At 46.8% G+C, this 17,822-nt stretch overlaps 1 protein-coding gene across 1 annotated transcript in view; it reads left to right on the top strand.

Moving 5' to 3' along the window:
• Positions 1 to 17,822, top strand: part of LOC119458952 (chymotrypsinogen B-like) — a 41,996-nt gene that overhangs the window by 13,760 nt on the left and 10,414 nt on the right. The window contains exons 3-7 of the mRNA XM_049671527.1: positions 285 to 315; positions 1,431 to 1,500; positions 4,700 to 4,779; positions 10,669 to 10,752; positions 12,811 to 12,929. Of these exons, the coding sequence (XP_049527484.1) occupies positions 285 to 315; positions 1,431 to 1,500; positions 4,700 to 4,779; positions 10,669 to 10,752; positions 12,811 to 12,929 (384 nt within the window). The remainder of the gene's footprint in view (positions 1 to 284; positions 316 to 1,430; positions 1,501 to 4,699; positions 4,780 to 10,668; positions 10,753 to 12,810; positions 12,930 to 17,822) is intronic.

Below are 17,822 nucleotides of genomic sequence, written 5' to 3'. Positions count from 1 at the left end.
AAAAACCCCAAGATGAAAGACGAAGTATCATGTCTTCAGAAAACCCATAGCGGCAGGTGTCGGCGACGCTGGTGGGATAGATGAAAGTGTCGTAGCGCCCTCCGGGTGGTACAAGGTTCCTATAGGGCTACTATCCTATTGTCGAGTAGTGGTCTCACGTGTGAACAAGTGTCAAGAAGCACTGCGAAAACGTTTGCTGAAACATAGGCTCTGTTCCAATACTCGCCGTAGACGGCACAGTACAGATTGCTAAGCAGACAGCGGCCGTCTAAGTCTCATTCCAGTTGTGAAGACGGCGTCCAAGACAGCACCAAAGTAAGAATCGTTGTAGGCGACTTTCTTGTCCATATAAGATGGACAAGAAGGACGCTTGGAAACTCGACGGGAACGCCACCTGCGCGCAAGAAGATGTAGTCACGCTTTCCTATGCGCCTAATGTAGATCACGTCGTTTTTTTTTTTTTTTTTTTTTTGTAGGCGAGGCGAACAGTTCAAATACAGAGATAATGTAGACTTTTCTCCACTTTTTTATATCACCGCAAAGTGGCGTCACGTCACAGCGGCATCTTCCATGCGTCTTCCAGAGAGTTCTAGACGCGTTCCATAACTTGGGCTCGAAGACGTCTTGGCTGTCTCCTTACTTAACTGTCTACGTAGACCGCCTCCCATACTTGCCAGCATTGGAACACACCCAGAGTAGCGTTTATGTCATACATTGACTTACTGACTGCTCTGTGATTGTGGGCAAATTTTTCTTCAGTAATATTCGGTCACCCTAAAGGACTGCCCACTGATGTATGCGGTGTCTTCTTGCGAGTATTAATGTACGTGGTGGAATTCTGGCTTTCCTTAGGCATCCACGTTGTAAGCAAAATACAGACGGGCTGATATCGAGAATCCGGGAAATGTCCAACTTAATGTCAGTCCAGAGTGCTGCGATAATGTATGAGCTTTCCAGGCTTCAAAGAGTTAAAAATGTTCCTGTAATGAAACACCTGTGGCAAAATTAAAATACATAATTGTTTTACAGTTGTAGGCGACATAAATATCACGTTAGCAGTTAACATACCATGATATCGTCGACGTTATCCTTCTGGACAGTGTAATTTTCACAGCGGCTTGTGTTATTCTAAAATACTTGTAGCGTGTGTTAATATTTTGATGCTGTATTCAATTTTGGTTAAATTTACGCTACCATTAAAAAAAAAAACTGCACAAGGATTGATGTCCGTTGGTTCCAACTATTGGTCGAAACCAAATCTTTGTAAAAATGTTCAACGTTAACGTGAGGGGACGGATGCTCCCGAAGAATTGACACGTTTATTTTGCCCATCTTTGCAATGTTTCCTTTCCCAGTTACATGCACCATATTGTGAGAATATACATCGTAGTAAACGCCGTACTTCACGTAGTATTTTCATTTCACTATAGAATATAATTGTTGCTGCACTTTGTCGTGCGCAGGCAACGCAGAGAGCACCAAGCGTGGATTCAGTCAGAGGTGAGCCATGCTTCATTTAGCCCATGTTTTCATTTGTCCTTGTCGTTATATGTGAGTCTTCCGTCATGTAACTATTCTTAAAGCCGTCAGTTCCTGCATGTAAGAGGGCAGCAATCAGTGAGTGAGTGAGTGAGTGAGTGAGTGAGTGAGTGAGTGAGTGAGTGAGTGAGTGAGTGAGTGAGTGAGTGAGTGAGTGAGTGAGTGAGTGAGTGAGTGAGTGAGTGAGTGAGTGAGTGAGTGAGTGAGTGAGTGAGTGAGTGAGTGAGTGAGTGAGTGAGTGAGTGAGTGAGTGATTCGGTTGGTAAGCTATTAGGTAATGGGTGAGTGAGTGAGTGAGTGAGTGAGTGAGTGAGTGAGTGAGTGAGTGAGTGAGTGAGTGAGTGAGTGAGTGAGTGAGTGAGTGAGTGAGTGAGTGAGTGAGTGAGTGAGTGATTCGGTTGGTAAGCTATTAGGTAATGGGTAAGTTGGTGATGAAATAGAGGTGAGTAAGCGGTTAACTGTGAAAGTGAGCGGGCAAGTGAGTGAGTGAGAGAAATGAGTAAGGGGGCGGGTCGTTCAGTGAGCAGCCGGATCATGTCGGCGCGAGTGTGTTTACCTTGTCTTTGTTATTACGCATTAAAACGTTTCACAGTGAGTCTAGCAACAGTATAAATAGATGACTGGGCACGCTTCGAGTTCTATTGGAACAGTAACTGTGCGGACGTCTGAGGCGCGTTTTCACCATTATCGCCGCCGTGATGTTACGGTGTCGCCGGCTTATGAACGGCTCGTGCTCGAAGGGTCATAAAATCTTCAAGAAGCGCGAGCTATGCGCAGGGAATCTGGCTGCAAAAACGACATAGCCAAGTGAACGACGCACCATCGCACTCCACACAATCGGCTCTGCAGAGGAGACATAGCAGCGTTCTGCCTACCGCTGCTGTCAAGAGAGTTGTGCGCGCAAGCACTAGCAATATTTAGCGCTTGCTCGTCGTACCTTTTCATGCTATCGTGTCTAATTTCGTGATAATTTCTGTTAGAAGTATGTCGAATAGGACCATGCAAACGTTTCATTAGACTAGCGTGCCTGCTGATCAGCTGTGTGCATACCGCATCCGAACGGACAGCAAACGCATAGCTAAACCGATGAAATCCTTGCATAGGGCACTTAAAGCACCGATGGATTTCTGTCGGTCTCGTCTCGAGCACCATCGAGGTCCGACGCCCGTAGCACCACTGGCGGTGCTTGTCATCCCACTGACGTTCTAAGATGCCCTAAAGTGCAATGCTATAAACCTCGCTATACCTTCCAATGCTCCGCCTTGGGGCGAAATTGACAATTTTACTGCGAAGCTGGTTTTGGGGAGTTCCGCTGTGGTTTTTGTGCGGCAGCAACTGCAGTAGCAACTGCTGCGGCGTTACAGCGAGTTCGTGAGCAAGCAAACAAACCTTTAGTACTTCCGAAGGGAGTAAAAAAATCGGTTCTACAGCGTCGCAGTCATTAATGTGTCAATTGTAGTACTGGCACATACCTATGAAGAATTTTTTTTTTCGGAGCTTTCTTAGCACCACTTCTGCAGTTTGGTGGCCGTTTCTTTTTCTAACCTTTATTGACTGTGCAGGTGGACACTGAGGCTTGTATCGTCTTGTATCGGCTTATACAGGGCGATGATTTTTAAGTTCCATGGTATGTTTAAAAATAGCCTGAGGCAGGTAGCATAATTCTTGTCCTTCAGCTGGATTATTCAAGGAGGCGGAAATTACTAGCACGAGAAATTGAAATGCATATTCAACTAATAAGAAAAACACTAATTATCTTAATAATTGCAATGTATTAATTGTAGCCAGAGAGCTCGCAAGACGTATCCACTTGAAATTAATTTCTAGGATGATGATTATTTCCCAAAATGTTGGCGGAATACTTTCCAAAATTATACCAAAATATTGGTGGAATGTTCAAGTTACTTTTGTGCTTTCATGCATAAAAATGGGTTTGGGTGAAAACGTAATTGGAACAACAGCGCATTTTTACAGCGAATTTGATGGCGCATATCTGCATACCGACGTCATTCTGGAAATTCATTCCAAGTGGACATGCCTTGTAACCTTATCGGCTACAATTCGTCAATTGCAATATGTGCTGTTAAGTAGTTAACTTAAAGAATAATAAGTGAATTTATGGTAAATAGTTGAACATGTGTTTTGATTTCTCGTGAAGTAATGTCCGCCTCTCTGATAAATCTAGCTCAATGGCGAAAATTATGTCATCTCTTTACAATTTTGCAAAACTTAAAAACATCACCCGTACAGTGCTTAATCTGCATGGGCAACACAATCTACACCCCTTCCGCACCCACAACTCCCATGAATATATGATCAGCCGCGGTCGACTGGGGCGCTTGACTAAGGACTGTGTGCTATGTGTTCTTAGTTCCCTCAAATGATTTATTACGCATGCGCATAGTAACAAACGATATAAAGTGCGGAAATCGTCCCCACGGGGTCTTTCGTCAGTAGCTAGAGCAAGTGCGTTTCGCACATAACTGATATGCTAACTACTGGAACTACTAACCAATCTGAAGGAGGCTATAGACGTCAACAGACGTATATAAAACGAATTGCAAAAGAACTTTTCTCTCAGTTGTGAATGGCACCTCTTCGAAAGATTCAGACAGCTAGGGAACACGAAGAAAATAAATAAAATTTAACTATGGGGTTTTACGGGCAAAAACCTCGATCTGATTATGTGGCACGCCGTAGTGGGGGACTCTGTTATAGCTTTGACCAACTGGGGTTCTTTAGCGGGCACCTAAATCTAAGTATACGGGTGTTTTCGCATTTCGCCCCCATCGAAATGCGGCCTCCGTAGCCGGGATTCGATCCCGCGACCTTGTGCTTAGCATCCCAACACCATAGCCAACCACGGCGTGCGAAGAAAAGAAACCACCATGGACAAGTCGTAATCTGCCTCTAAAGAGACCTGCACATTGTAGGACATACCATGGGTCCTGTTTCAATGCACAGTTCTTCAAAACTAAGAAATCTTCGCTTGCATGGACACGCATCGGGGAAGTGTTCTGCTTGACAATTACGATAGACACCAGTAGACACCTACGGCGTACTCTTAACTAGTTTCATTGCAGTTAGGCGGTGAATGCTGCATATCAGTCACCTACATGTAGAACAACTTTTTTTTTCTGTACCCCCCTTCTGTTCGCAGGACACAACAGGTGTGGCCTGAATGCAGACACCAAGGTGGTCGACGGCACCACGCTGTCCTCCAACAAGTACCCGTGGGTGGTGCGTCACCACTTTGCTTATTCCTATTCGTCACTTCTGTAAAACAGTGCCGCTTTTCACAATGTCACTGCCTTTTGGTACAAGTACAGCCTCCCCAAATTTAATTATATCACTCGAGCGTCGACCGCATGGCGTGTCAGCGGCCTTGTAGCAGCAAGGGGCACTGCAGGAGTGAACAGGGCAGCAGGTGGCACTCGAACGGGAAATCGCTTCGAAGGCCCGCTTTGCGCAATAATATAACATTTTTCAGGAAGCTGTATCTAACAGTGACATCTGATTCTGCTGCCTGTTTTGTACAAGTCATTTGCGGTTGCCACTTGCTTGTGCAATTCCGGTGGAAATGAAAAACCGAGGTCATTTACTACCGATTGTAGTATCATAACGATCACCATTTTTGCGCTTACGACTGAGAGCAGAGCCTCATTGTATTTCTTCTATGCCTGTCAAGTGACTCCAAAACCGGGCTTCACTAATGGTCAACGAGCAGATCGGCCCCAAAGGGAGGGAGATAGAGAGAAAAGGAGGAGGGGTGGTGTGAGAGGAGGCTGCTTGTCGAGGGTAGCTGCCTGACCTCATGCTGCCTCCTAGTCTTCTTTTTTTTCCTCTTTCAAAAGGAACGACGGCAGAGCATGGCGAAAGTTGCCCATGCTCTAGTGACACCAAGGTGACGATGATGATTATGATGATTTAATTGCATTACCTCTGAAACGGGGGCGGTTACAAGTAGTCACCTAGCGTGCTTGATTTAATCAGGTATGCTATGTATATTTTTATCTGGCGTTTTTGTATACATCTGCTTCATATTTTTCCCCCTCAACATCTACTTTGTACCGCTACCTATGACTGTAAGAGATCAAGTCGCATCAATCTCTTCCCTGCTTTTTTTCCACCAATACTCTAAACGTCTCTTGCTTATCTCGACTGCTGACTGGTTGATGCTTCCATCCGCTTTAAATCCAAGCGCTTTTGGGAGATATACGTTACCCACGGTTCTAACTGGATGAACCCTGCGCATTCCATTTGGATGTGCTTAGTGGCATTCCGATTTTTGCTGCAGCATACTCATGCCTCATCTATTTCCGAATATTTCCTCCGGTATGTTTTTGTCCTTAGGCAGCTGGCTCGAGCCTCAAATGGCAACGCACTGCCCATTATTTTATCGTACAGATTTTCCCTTCTAATTTATTTATTCTCATTCTTGTAAATCTCCGTGGTCCTTTTTGTTTCCATTCTTTGCATCCAATTCACGGTCCTTTTTGTTTCCATTATTTGCATCCAATTCACTGTCTCTGTCTGGGAGTTCATTGTCTGGGAGTGTGGTGCCGCTTAGCGGACTGCTGGCACCCCTGCATTTTGAAGTCACGGAGCTGGCGCAAATATTTATGCAAGAGGTTCAGCTATGAGAGTCACCATAGGAGAGAGCTACAAATTAGTTTTTATTAACTGGACATTCTTTGACGTGCACCCCACTCCACGAGTATTTTTGCGCCTCTTCCACGTCGAAGAGTTGCCGCTGCGGCCGGAATTTGAACTAGCAATGGTGTGTTCAGCACCAGGGGCGCTATAACGTAAAATGATTCCAAACTGTTTTGATTCCAATTTCTGCAATCAGCTTCCACGATTGGCCAAACCATTTTCGGGCCGCTCCCAACTTCTCCTGTCTGTCACGCGACGTCACGAAAACCGCGATAGTTCCCCATCTGATATAACGTGTACACACTGATTATGCATGATTAAACCGCACAAAAGAAAAATAATCATTCCTGATTCGATGTCTTTTCACCATTAGCTCTCTGCTAGATTGGTCCAATGTTTTCTGGCTCCGCCCACTTAGCCTGTCTGTCACGCGACGTCACAAAACCGCGAAAACTCACCACGTCAAAGTGACGTGTACGCGAAAAAAATACATTAATATGCCGAACAAAACTGAAAATTTTTCTGAATAGCCACAGCCTGCCCCGTTCCGAAAGGAATCAAAGATGGCTGCCCGCCGATCGCTCAGGCCCTCGCTACTCGCACCGGCCGGTGAGCATGTATTTATTTGCGCATGGTAAACCTTTTTGCGTGGCAGTAAAACCTTATCGAGCCCTTTCGGCATGCATACGACATCGCGCTTGCAACTCTTCCTTGTTGAGAATCCGTTTTCGGCATTCTTATCCTTCCGTTGCACGCCGCCGCGACTTTCGACCAGCCACCGCAAGCTAAGTAAGGCGAAGCGGACCAATGGGAGAAGCCGGCACCACCCTCTTTATGCGGTTATCTATTTTCACTGTGCTGGCTCGGCCCCATCGAAACCCTCTCCACTAGAGCGTGCTCCTCGCCTCTTGTCAGCCAATTAGATAAGAAAAACCGCTGAATGTAGACAATGTTATTGGTTTTGAAAGCGGGCAAAGGTGACCTCCTATAAACGAGGAGAGTGTTTGATTGGGTTGCTCAGACAACGCGGCGGGTCACCGCCCGATGCTTGCGTCGGTGGTTACGTAAATTTGACGTCAGGAGTTTGGAATAAAAACAGTTTGGAATCATTTTACGTTATAGTGCCCCAGAATTCCATACTCCATGAGCGGCTGCCATGCTGGAGGGCGCCGTACTAATTTTCGCAGTCTGGCGCAATTTACCACACACATATTCTGTGCAAGGTTATTTTCTTTCATTCCGGTTTCTTCCTTTCTCTCTGTCTCTCTTTCTTCCTTTCTTTCTTTCCTTGTTGTCTCCGTCATTATGCGTAACAAAATCAAACCTACGACTTTGTTTCCGCAGCAGATCTCCTGGTAGGCTGAGCCATTGCCACATTTAGTCGACCACTCCGACAGAAAAAAACACCTAAATCCCGACATAACTTGCGTTACTCTAGAATATCCTCCATGAAAAATAATGGCCGATATGATGCGTTAATATACAAGGGTGCTTCGAAAAGTGTAGTAGCAGCTGGTGTTCTCTGGGACAGACTCTATTGTACTGATCTATCATACACATTAGCTGGTAGGGTGCTCGTAAACGTCTGTGTTGACGTTGTCGTGCGGATCAACTTGTAAACGTAGCGCGACAGCCATACATTTAAGGTGGTGTGCGCAGTACCTTTCATATGTCTGCGATAGCGCTAGAGGCGCCGTTTCTTTTCTCGCGCATCTTTGTCCCGCTGTTAATACGTGAGACGTTACCCCGTCTAAAGGTCAACTGCTGCCATGAAGGTCAACTGTTGCCCAGTGCTGTGTTACGACGTATGAGCTGATCGAAGGAGACTGCATGACAATGGACGTCTGATGTCGAGAGGCCGGACAGTGACGAGGAGTATTCATGCAAAACATCGCAATTTACGTCGTAAAGGTCAGAAACGAGACGGTGTAAGAAAGGAGGACGAGGCGTGGGGTTTCTTTTATACTTTCGAGGTGCTCGAAATTTTTTCTATAAAGTTTTTTAGACAGCGAAATAACAGTTGTAAGGTGGGCGGTCCGGGCCAGTACCACCGAAAGCAGCGGGTGGCAACAATGCCCCCAAAGTTATCGGAATGCTACTGTTGCACATAATACCCGGTATGCTGCTGGTGGAACCCATTATTGTCTTCCTGAAATGCCTGACAACGGTAACACTGTGCATTTTTCAGCTAAACACCAGGTCTACGGAGGCACTTAAGATTGTTCCACAACGATGTAGTCCTCGTCTGACCAATGTCTGTCGACGAGCGCACTCCGCTTAATTCACCACAAACGTGCATCGTTCACCCCATTCGTCGTCGTTGTTAAGTAGGGTTGTAACACCGCTTTGTGTAATTAATAGCGCCTCCGTCATCTGTGTCTTTCTACGTTCCTTGACAGAAAGCACTTTTGCGGTCAAACCATTGTTTGATAACCTATTAATTGCGGTGCTCTCCCGCCCTCCTTCCACTCAAAAAAAAAAAAAGAAAGAAAAGAAGACAACTATATGCGCCACAACTCCCATAGAAAGTTGGGCGAGTTGGCACCTATATATGGTAAATTGTGCAGCGTCGTCTTTGTATTTTTTTTTTTTTTTGGCGCTGTACACCCTTTCCCATGAATCGATATCCAATAACCGCATATTATTTACGGAAACACAATAGTTTTAAAGCGAATAGCTTTCGCTCCCTATTCCGTTTTCATGGTCGATGCTTGACGGTCTGTGGTTGGTAGTTGGCGGTCGGACCTTCACCGCTGATACAAAGGGCGCATGCTCTCACAAAACCGAGTTGGGCGCGTTCGTCGCCCTCAGTAAATATATTCGATTAAAGACCTACGATGCGAACGTAGTTCTCACAAACCAATGATTCTAGACGTGGCATTTGCAACGGTAACTTGAATGTTTCGTCATATTTTATTAAACATTCAGGACTATTCCGGTGATTGAGAAGACTGGCAATGGGCCACAATGTGAAGGTGGTGCTTGGCTCAGTTGCAGACGTGCCTCAGTGGCATCATGGTGTGTGTAAGCGAATAGCGCGTACGCTTCGTAAGCGTAAGCGACAGTGTGCACCTTTGGTACATCGAACGTTCAAATACTGTGGTGGAGCTACTGGAGCGCTCGAAAAGGATTGCCCTTCTCTGCTCCCGCCATCCTCTTCCCCTGTGGCGTCTGCAAAAGGGGGCTACGGTACTGCTACTGATGTGCTGGTTAACGGTTCTGTTCTCTGCCGAATTACGCGAGAAAAAAATGTGGTTGATCCCTCTTATATAGGAATCGATATAGAACACGAAAGTGAAACGTGTCTTCACAGAAGTAGTGTAATGTTTATTGCACATTGATATATAATGTCTATTGGTGTTTTGTGGCTAAAGCGCCCTTAGGCGTTGATGCACCCACGCTGACGCCTGGTGGCACGTCTCCTCCATCACGACTACCAACGTCGATGACCATGAGCAACCGTCGTGCATATGGAAGCTGCACTACGCTGCACACGCTAGCACAACGCGAAAGACGAAGCACGTAACTGACACACTAATACAACGCGCAAGACAAAGCACGTAACTGAATCGTCACCGAGTCAAATCAGCGCGTACAGCGCGTCGTAATTGCAGCCTCCGCGATCAACTTCAGAAACATTTTCAGAGCTAATTGCGGAGGCCACGCTCCGCTGTGCTGAGTACGGTGAACGCCACCTAGGTGGCGTTGGTAGTGATTCTTGATGCCAGCGTCCCTTCGAATGCTGGCATCGAGGCGTCGTAGTGCTGAGACCACCGAAGCGTTCACTGTCGGTGCGCGTTAGTGTCATAATGCAGTACTTCTCTTTTCTGCTCGTAGGCGGCGGCACCGCCCCGAGCAAGAGCGCGGGTACACGGAGGAGTGTTAGATATATAAGGCGCGTCTGTGTAGCTCTCTGCAAATGCGTTTGTGGCGCAATGGGTTAAACGCTCGGCGATCTATCGTCGCGGACCGAGAGGTCGTGGGTTCGATTTCCAAATTTTGCATGTTTGTGGAACGTTTTCTTCTGGTTTCTTTCTTTGTATTATGTTCTATGACGTATTTCCGTGACGGAAATACGTCAGTGAAGTCTTGGTGGACCCCGGCATAAAACACTTTCGTGTTAAAAAGCAAACGCTACCTAAGAGACATCGCTGCAACAAATATACGCGTTCAAGCGAATCATTCATTTAATAAACCGAATAGCCTTCTAGAATCGTTCGGCTATTCGTTTGCATTGATGTGTTCTGCTCATTTTTTTTATCTGGCGTTTTTATCTGGCTTTGAGATTATTGCACATTGGGGGGTTATTATTCGATAACGTTAGCTATAAGCACCTTTGATTGTCATACCCGATGCGGTACTTGCACTCCACTCCTATGCCTAGTATTCTTGGTACTCGACTTTGTGTAACCGTCCCACTAGCTCATTTTCACCTGTTTTCATCTTTTCTGATTGCTTCTTATTCGCGTTCAGGTGCGCATCTCGACCTACTACACGCCCATCGAGGGGTTCGACCAGAACGGCACGGACTCATGTTCCATCCTCAAGACCGAGATGGTGAGTTGATGCATCCGGCATGTCCGATGCCATATACCATAGAGTTGCCGCGGCGGCCATCCTTCCGTCCACACGCTCAAAACAGAACTTGGCGGACGCTTAAGATTCCCCTTTGAGAGCATTCAGCGATAGAATTCAACGATCCCTGACTGCTGCTCACGCTTCCCGGCAACTGCTGCTTAAGTTATGGTAATGTTTACCTGCAAACGCTGGCTGCGAACGCTATGCACGAAGGCGATCTTTCTGATTCTTTATTTTCTCTCCGCTCCACTTCGGGAGCCGTCGCGCGGAGGCGAGCGCCATCTGGATGGTGTTGCAAGGAACCGAGCAGGGCGCGCCGCTCCCACTAAGACAGACCTCAAACGGCATCTGGAAAAGGGGTTTGTGTTTTAGTTGCCGCGAAACCAAATTATGTTTTCTGGTATGTACAAATTACAATCCAACGCTAAAATGTCTGTAGGCTGTGTGTAAGTCGTACTTTATGAATTTTCTGACGCACTTTAGTTTTGAAAAATTCAATTAGTTCAGTAACGCCACTGTGCTACGCGGAGGGCCTGTGCGGTTCGGGATGATTTTGTTTCTCTAATGGACAACGCCGCCAATGCCGACACCGACACCAGATTTTCTGCGGCACGGGGCACTTAACACTATCGCGTTAGAAAGGTCGTAGTTACTGTGGGTTAGACGCTAGAAACATTGCATCCGGCGGTGCGGACAACGATCGCAATCGGTATCTGAGACCCATTAGTAACCTTGTTGAGTCAGTAACGTTACTAATTCCACCATTACCAATTGCAATGACACAAAGGTTGTGAATGCTATGACAACTAGGCCGTAACTACAATTACCTTTTGTTTTAAGGGTGAAGCTCCTTAGGGTGTGGGTCTCTCTCTCCTCTGTAGTATGTAGTAGTAGTAGTAGTCGTCGTCGTCGTCGTAGTAGGTAGCCACGTCTACTTTTATGAAAAAAAATTCCGAAAATTGTGTCCGTAGCGCGGAATCGAACCAGGGACCCCTCGCGTCCGAACGCGCGGCGCTAACCACTACGCCACGAAGCGCACATGGACACACGTACCACGATGACAATAAATACCCAACATTAACGAAAGACTGCGCGTTTCTAACGCGTTTTGTGCTAGCGCGTTACGGCCCGTGTAAGAAGCTGGTGTAAGACGCTGTGGCCTCTCCGCCTTACCCCCGTATTCATAAACGCTCCTCGACTTGAACTTCACTTGCCACCGCCTTGGGCAGCGCGTTCGAAACGCGTTGAAGGCGGTGGCAAGTCAAGTTCAAGTCGAGGAGCGTGTATGAATACGGGGGTTATACTCTCTCAGCAGTCATTTGATGGCGTCGGCAAACGCGGTGCACGTTCCGGCATGTGTAAACGGCTGCGGAAGACGCTGTGGCCTCTCCCCCTTACTAGAGAGTATTGCACGTTTCTAACGCGTTTGTGCTAGCGTCCCCTTAAGCGGGAGATGGTACAATTATAATGAAGGGCGCTGTTATAAAATAGGAATGACGTCACCATAGCCTCCTCTATGAGGAGGCTATGACGTCACATATGGCGCGTGTCATTGGTGGAAGTCAATCGTTCGATTTAGTGCGGCGAGACTGGGCGAATTACATGGAAGATTCACGGTTTACCGATGATTCCCTCCGGAGCTTCGCCCACTCATCATCATTCACCCCGTGGATATGCGGTGTTTTTTATGACTGCATTTTCGTGGGTATTTGTGCATGGCTACTATATGTAGCCCTAAGAGTGTTAGCCAGTGCCACTCATGGCTGTAGCTTGCTGTACACCACGGCATACATATGACGATTGGCGCCGCAAGTAAACATGCTTTTCACTCCGGTTGATCTAAAACTTTGGCCTGAATCAGAAGCGTTAGGAACACTCAAACCAGTATTAATATTACCATTGCTTAACGCGAATAACGCCTGCAACCTTCAAAATGCAAAATAAGCCCCTTTATATAAATGTTAGCGTGTTTAAAAGTTCATAGTACTGGGACCAGACTAATAGAACGCGCGCGATGCGTGGGTCAACTCTGTTCAGAGCAAGATGAGCAGCGCCCGGCTGGTCAGCAAGAACATGCAGACCATCGTGTCCTTGTGCGGAGGAACTATGATCACCCGGAGACACGTGCTCACCGCTGGACACTGCCTGCTGCCCGAGTGAGATTACGGCTTCTTTGTATACTACACATTTTAGGAAGAAACAAAAGGAGGCTACGGCTCTTTGAAATTCAGTGTTTCGAACACGACATTAAGAATTATTTAATATTTCAATTCGAGGCCAACTTCACAATGATTTCCGTCCGTTAAGAACTCTGTCATTAGTTGCCCGCCGCCGCAGATAGCGTGTATGCCTCCTAGCTGTGAGTATTTGGTGGCACCTGTTGTTGGTAACCGCTTTGTGACGTGCGTTGATGTCTGTGAAATGGACCTTGATTGGTCTAACTGAAAAGTATTCCATAATGGATAAATTTGCAGTGATACTGAAATAATTAGAGCTGGTTGATCACTGAAAGTTATCGAATAGAGTGTACCAGCCACTTCAACTTTCTGAGCCAACCAAAGCAGCGTAGTAAACTTTAAACTTTTTGCTCATTTATCGCGTGCCTATTTGTTGAGTGACTTTGCAAGCATTGAGTGCAATGGAGTAACTGTTGCATGTTGCCATTTTAACACGAAAGTGTTTTATGCCGGGGTCCACCAAGACTTCACTGACGTATTTCCGTCACGGAAATACGTCATAGAACATAATACAAAGAAAGAAACCAGAAGAAAAAACATGTGGTTGATCCCTCTTATATAGGAATCGGTATAGAACACGAAAGTGAAACGTCTCTTCACAGAAGTAGTGTAATGTTTATTGCACATTGATATATAATGTCTATTGGTGTTTTGTGGCTAAAGCGCCCTTAGGCGTTGATGCACCCACGCTGACGCCTGGTGGCACGTCTCCTCCATCACGACTACCAACGTCGATGACCATGAGCAACCGTCGTGCATATGGAAGCTGCACTACGCTGCACACGCTAGCACAACGCGAAAGACGAAGCACGTAACTGACACACTAATACAACGCGCAAGACAAAGCACGTAACTGAATCGTCACCGAGTCAAATCAGCGCGTACAGCGCGTCGTAATTGCAGCCTCCGCGATCAACTTCAGAAACATTTTCAGAGCTAATTGCGGAGGCCACGCTCCGCTGTGCTGAGTACGGTGAACGCCACCTAGGTGGCGTTGGTAGTGATTCTTGATGCCAGCGTCCCTTCGAATGCTGGCATCGAGGCGTCGTAGTGCTGAGACCACCGAAGCGTTCACTGTCGGTGCGCGTTAGTGTCATAATGCAGTACTTCTCTTTTCTGCTCGTAGGCGGCGGCACCGCCCCGAGCAAGAGCGCGGGTACACGAAGGAGTGTTAGATATATAAGGCGCGTCTGTGTAGCTCTCTGCAAATGCGTTTGTGGCGCAATGGGTTAAACGCTCGGCGATCTATCGTCGCGGACCGAGAGGTCGTGGGTTCGATTTCCAAATTTTGCATGTTTGTGGAACTTTTTCTTCTGGTTTCTTTCTTTGTATTATGTTCTATGACGTATTTCCGTGACGGAAATACGTCAGTGAAGTCTTGGTGGACCCCGGCATAAAACACTTTCGTGTTAAAAGTTCCACAAACATGCAAAATTTGGAAATCGAACCCACGACCTCTCGGTCCGCGACGATAGATCGCCGAGCGTTTAACCCATTGCGCCACAAACGCATTTGCAGAGAGCTACACGGACGCGCCTTATATATCTAACACTCCTCCGTGTACCCGCGCTCTTGCTCGGGGCGGTGCCGCCGCCTACGAGCAGAAAAGAGAAGTACTGCATTATGACACTAACGCGCACCGACAGTGAACGCTTCGGTGGTCTCAGCACTACGACGCCTCGATGCCAGCATTCGAAGGGATGCTGGCATCAAGAAGCACTACCAACGCCACCTAGGTGGCGTTCACCGTACTCAGCACAGCGGAGCGTGGCCTCCGCAATTAGCTCTGAAAATGTTTCTGAAGTTGATCGCGGAGGCTGCAATTACGACGCGCTGTACGCGCTGATTAAACTCGGTGACGATTCAGTTACGTGCTTTGTCTTGCGCGTTGTATTAGTGTGTCAGTTACGTGCTTCGTCTTTCGCGTTGTGCTAGCGTGTGCAGCGTAGTGCAGCTTCCATATGCACGACGGTTGCTCATGGTCATCGACGTTGGTAGTCGTGATGGAGGAGACGTGCCACTAGGCGTCAGCGTGGGTGCATCAACGCCTAAGGGCACTTTAGCCACAAAACACCAATAGACATTGTATATCAATGTGCAATAAACATTACACTACTTCTGTGAAGACACGTTTCACTTTCGTGTTCTATACCGATTCCTATATAAGAGGGATCAACCACATGTTTTTTCTCAACATATTTCTTCTTTTGCCTTTAGCAGCCGCATAATAAGCAGTCGATTCGATATTCTCACCAGGGTTTTTCAAATATTCGTATTTGATTTGAAAAGTCTACCATTCGAATAACCTCCCTTAGAGTTCATATTTTGCGAAAGTATACTGAACTAGGCCAAACGTATTGACCCTTTTCGCGGAGCAGTTTCTTTTAGAGAAACGAGATGGCGCTCACGGCGGCGCGCCATATCTCTCCTCAGCAACCGTAGTTCACGTGACCGCGCACGAATATGAAACCATTACCGCTTCTACCTTGCTTCTGTGCGATCAGCTGTCGGAAATGCAACTGAGTTTTCGCTAACACACTGTGTTCCAATCATGCTAGGTTGAATCATGTGGATTGAAGACTTGTGCAGTAGTCGGCTGCAAAAATAGTGACTGGCATGTTAAGGAATAGAATGAATCTGTGTGGCCAAGTTCGCGGACCGCTGCTGCAACTGTCCGAACGTGTTACCGGCACTTCGTGATGTACGGCTTTCCTCGAGGATACAGAAATTTGCTCATCCGCCAGCCTTGTATAGCTAACCTTAAAAAAAAGGGCTTCATCCCCAGAACGTCGGCAAGAGCGGGTTCCACTCGTTAAACAATGACAAAGGAATTAGCGATGCTTCCTGTCATTGTAAATTTTGTGCACGTTATATATACACATCTGGCCCAAATGGCAGGAAAACTGACGCCCACTCTATCGTCAACGTATCAAGAATAAGTGAATGTGCGCACACTAGAATATATGCGCACTGTATACGCACAATAAAGGACGGACTACATCGATGGCGCACGAATGGTCGAAGCTGAATGTTTCGTGACGGTCCACAAGAGTAAGCGAGTTACTAGCTGTAATATATAGTTGCTACACGGTGTTACAATGTACAAAACAGCTACGTTTAAAGCCGTGTGCGCAGCAAGAACAAATCTATCGGAACTGAGCACACCCGCGGGCGATTAGGCAGAAAATAATCAGATAGTGGCCGCACCGAGGAACTTCACTGAGTCAGAAACAGACAAGCCACTGCTTCAAAATATTTGCCGAATAAAGAACAAAGAGCAAAACACACTAATCCTGACTGAATTCATGAGCGGAATGTTTGGATAGCTTAGAATACTGGATAGCTTAGCCCCACTTTTAGAACAAGCACCATATATAAGCTGCTTGCGCCGTTTGGACATAGCTTAATTAGCTCCGAAAGCGCTTTTGCTTGTTCTCTGAAGCTGTGATCAAAGCTTCGTGTCGTCCACTTAGTCACCGTCTACGATATCTCCGAAAACAGAGGTTTTCTAAGCCGCGCCGGCGTCATACATTTCCATTGTAAACAAGGAGGCAACGGAGGCAGTTGAGGTAAGCAATGGACGCGTCACCACGTGATCAAACATGGCAGCGCCCACGGGATCGCCGCGAAAAGGGTCAATAGAGAACTTCAATTTCAGGAGAGAATATGTAGACAACATTAATAATAAATATATATGCGCAAGTGTCGGTGGTGCCACAGTGACATGCAAATTTACTTGTGGAGAGCTAGGGAGTGATACCACCAACATCGGGAGAGGTGGCTTTCAGCGCATTATTCAAGAGACGATGGCGACAAAGGCGGGCATGTTGATGGTGAAAGATAAGACACATTCATTTACATGTTAGTCCCATGGCAAGAGTCTCGGGTCATTGTGGTCTCACAGTTGGACCGTCCCGCTCTTAAATAAGGCCCCGTGCGTAGCAAGGACAATAAGCGGGGAGGTCTCATGGGAGGGCCATCAATGAGTGGGCGCTGTCCTTTATTGGTCCGCGACGTCGATGGACGCCTCCTCCATGTTGTTCGAGCCATCTCAGCGGTGTGGCTGTGGTTACACACAATGGCTATGCAACACCCTGAATGTCGTGCTTGTGATTACAGAATCGCGCCGATAAGCGCGCTCGCCATCACTGGGAACAGATACACTCAGTCCGTCGCACACTGTGGTAAATTATTCTACATTAAATAAAGAGTCTCCAAGACAAAGCTATTCTTGCTGCGGGTGGTAGCTCCACTGGAAACATTTTTCGAAAGTGGCACACCCAGCCTTCCATGGGGTCAAAGTGAAGAGGCTTTCTCGCTCTTGAGGGCAATTAGCTTGGAGAGCGAGCTGGTAGCATTGACCGCTTGCCCTGTTGAATTTTAGGCCATCATACCATCCCGTCCGCAGCCACCGGTCTTAGAGGGGTTGCAGCATCGAAGCACATTGAAGAGACCAGTTGACCCTGACTATACTCTTCATTTTGCCGCATTGTCCTAGGCTTGCCAGGAGACTCCTTTTGGAAGTAAACCGCGCCAAGCGTAAGGCACAACAAACAGAGAGCACCCATCAAATAGAATTGTCAGGTTCGGATGTTCTTCAGTTAACACCTTTTCGGAAATAGTGTTTGCAGCCAGCGTTCTAGATTCCCAAGAATAACAAATGAAGGAACCAGACGTCGGTGTACTCCAGTTAACCTATGGCTCCTAATGTGTTGTTCCTCTTTCTAGAGACAGTCAAGGCCAGTAAAAAAATTGAGAGCGCACTGAAATGCAGAAATGGGGTTAATAATAAAAAAACTAAACAAACAACTG

Source organism: Dermacentor silvarum, chromosome 7 (assembly GCF_013339745.2).
Source record: "Dermacentor silvarum isolate Dsil-2018 chromosome 7, BIME_Dsil_1.4, whole genome shotgun sequence".
Classification (NCBI taxonomy): domain Eukaryota; kingdom Metazoa; phylum Arthropoda; class Arachnida; order Ixodida; family Ixodidae; genus Dermacentor; species Dermacentor silvarum.
The sequence above is the reverse complement of the archived record's forward strand: the minus strand, read 5'-3'. Positions and strand labels throughout refer to the sequence as shown.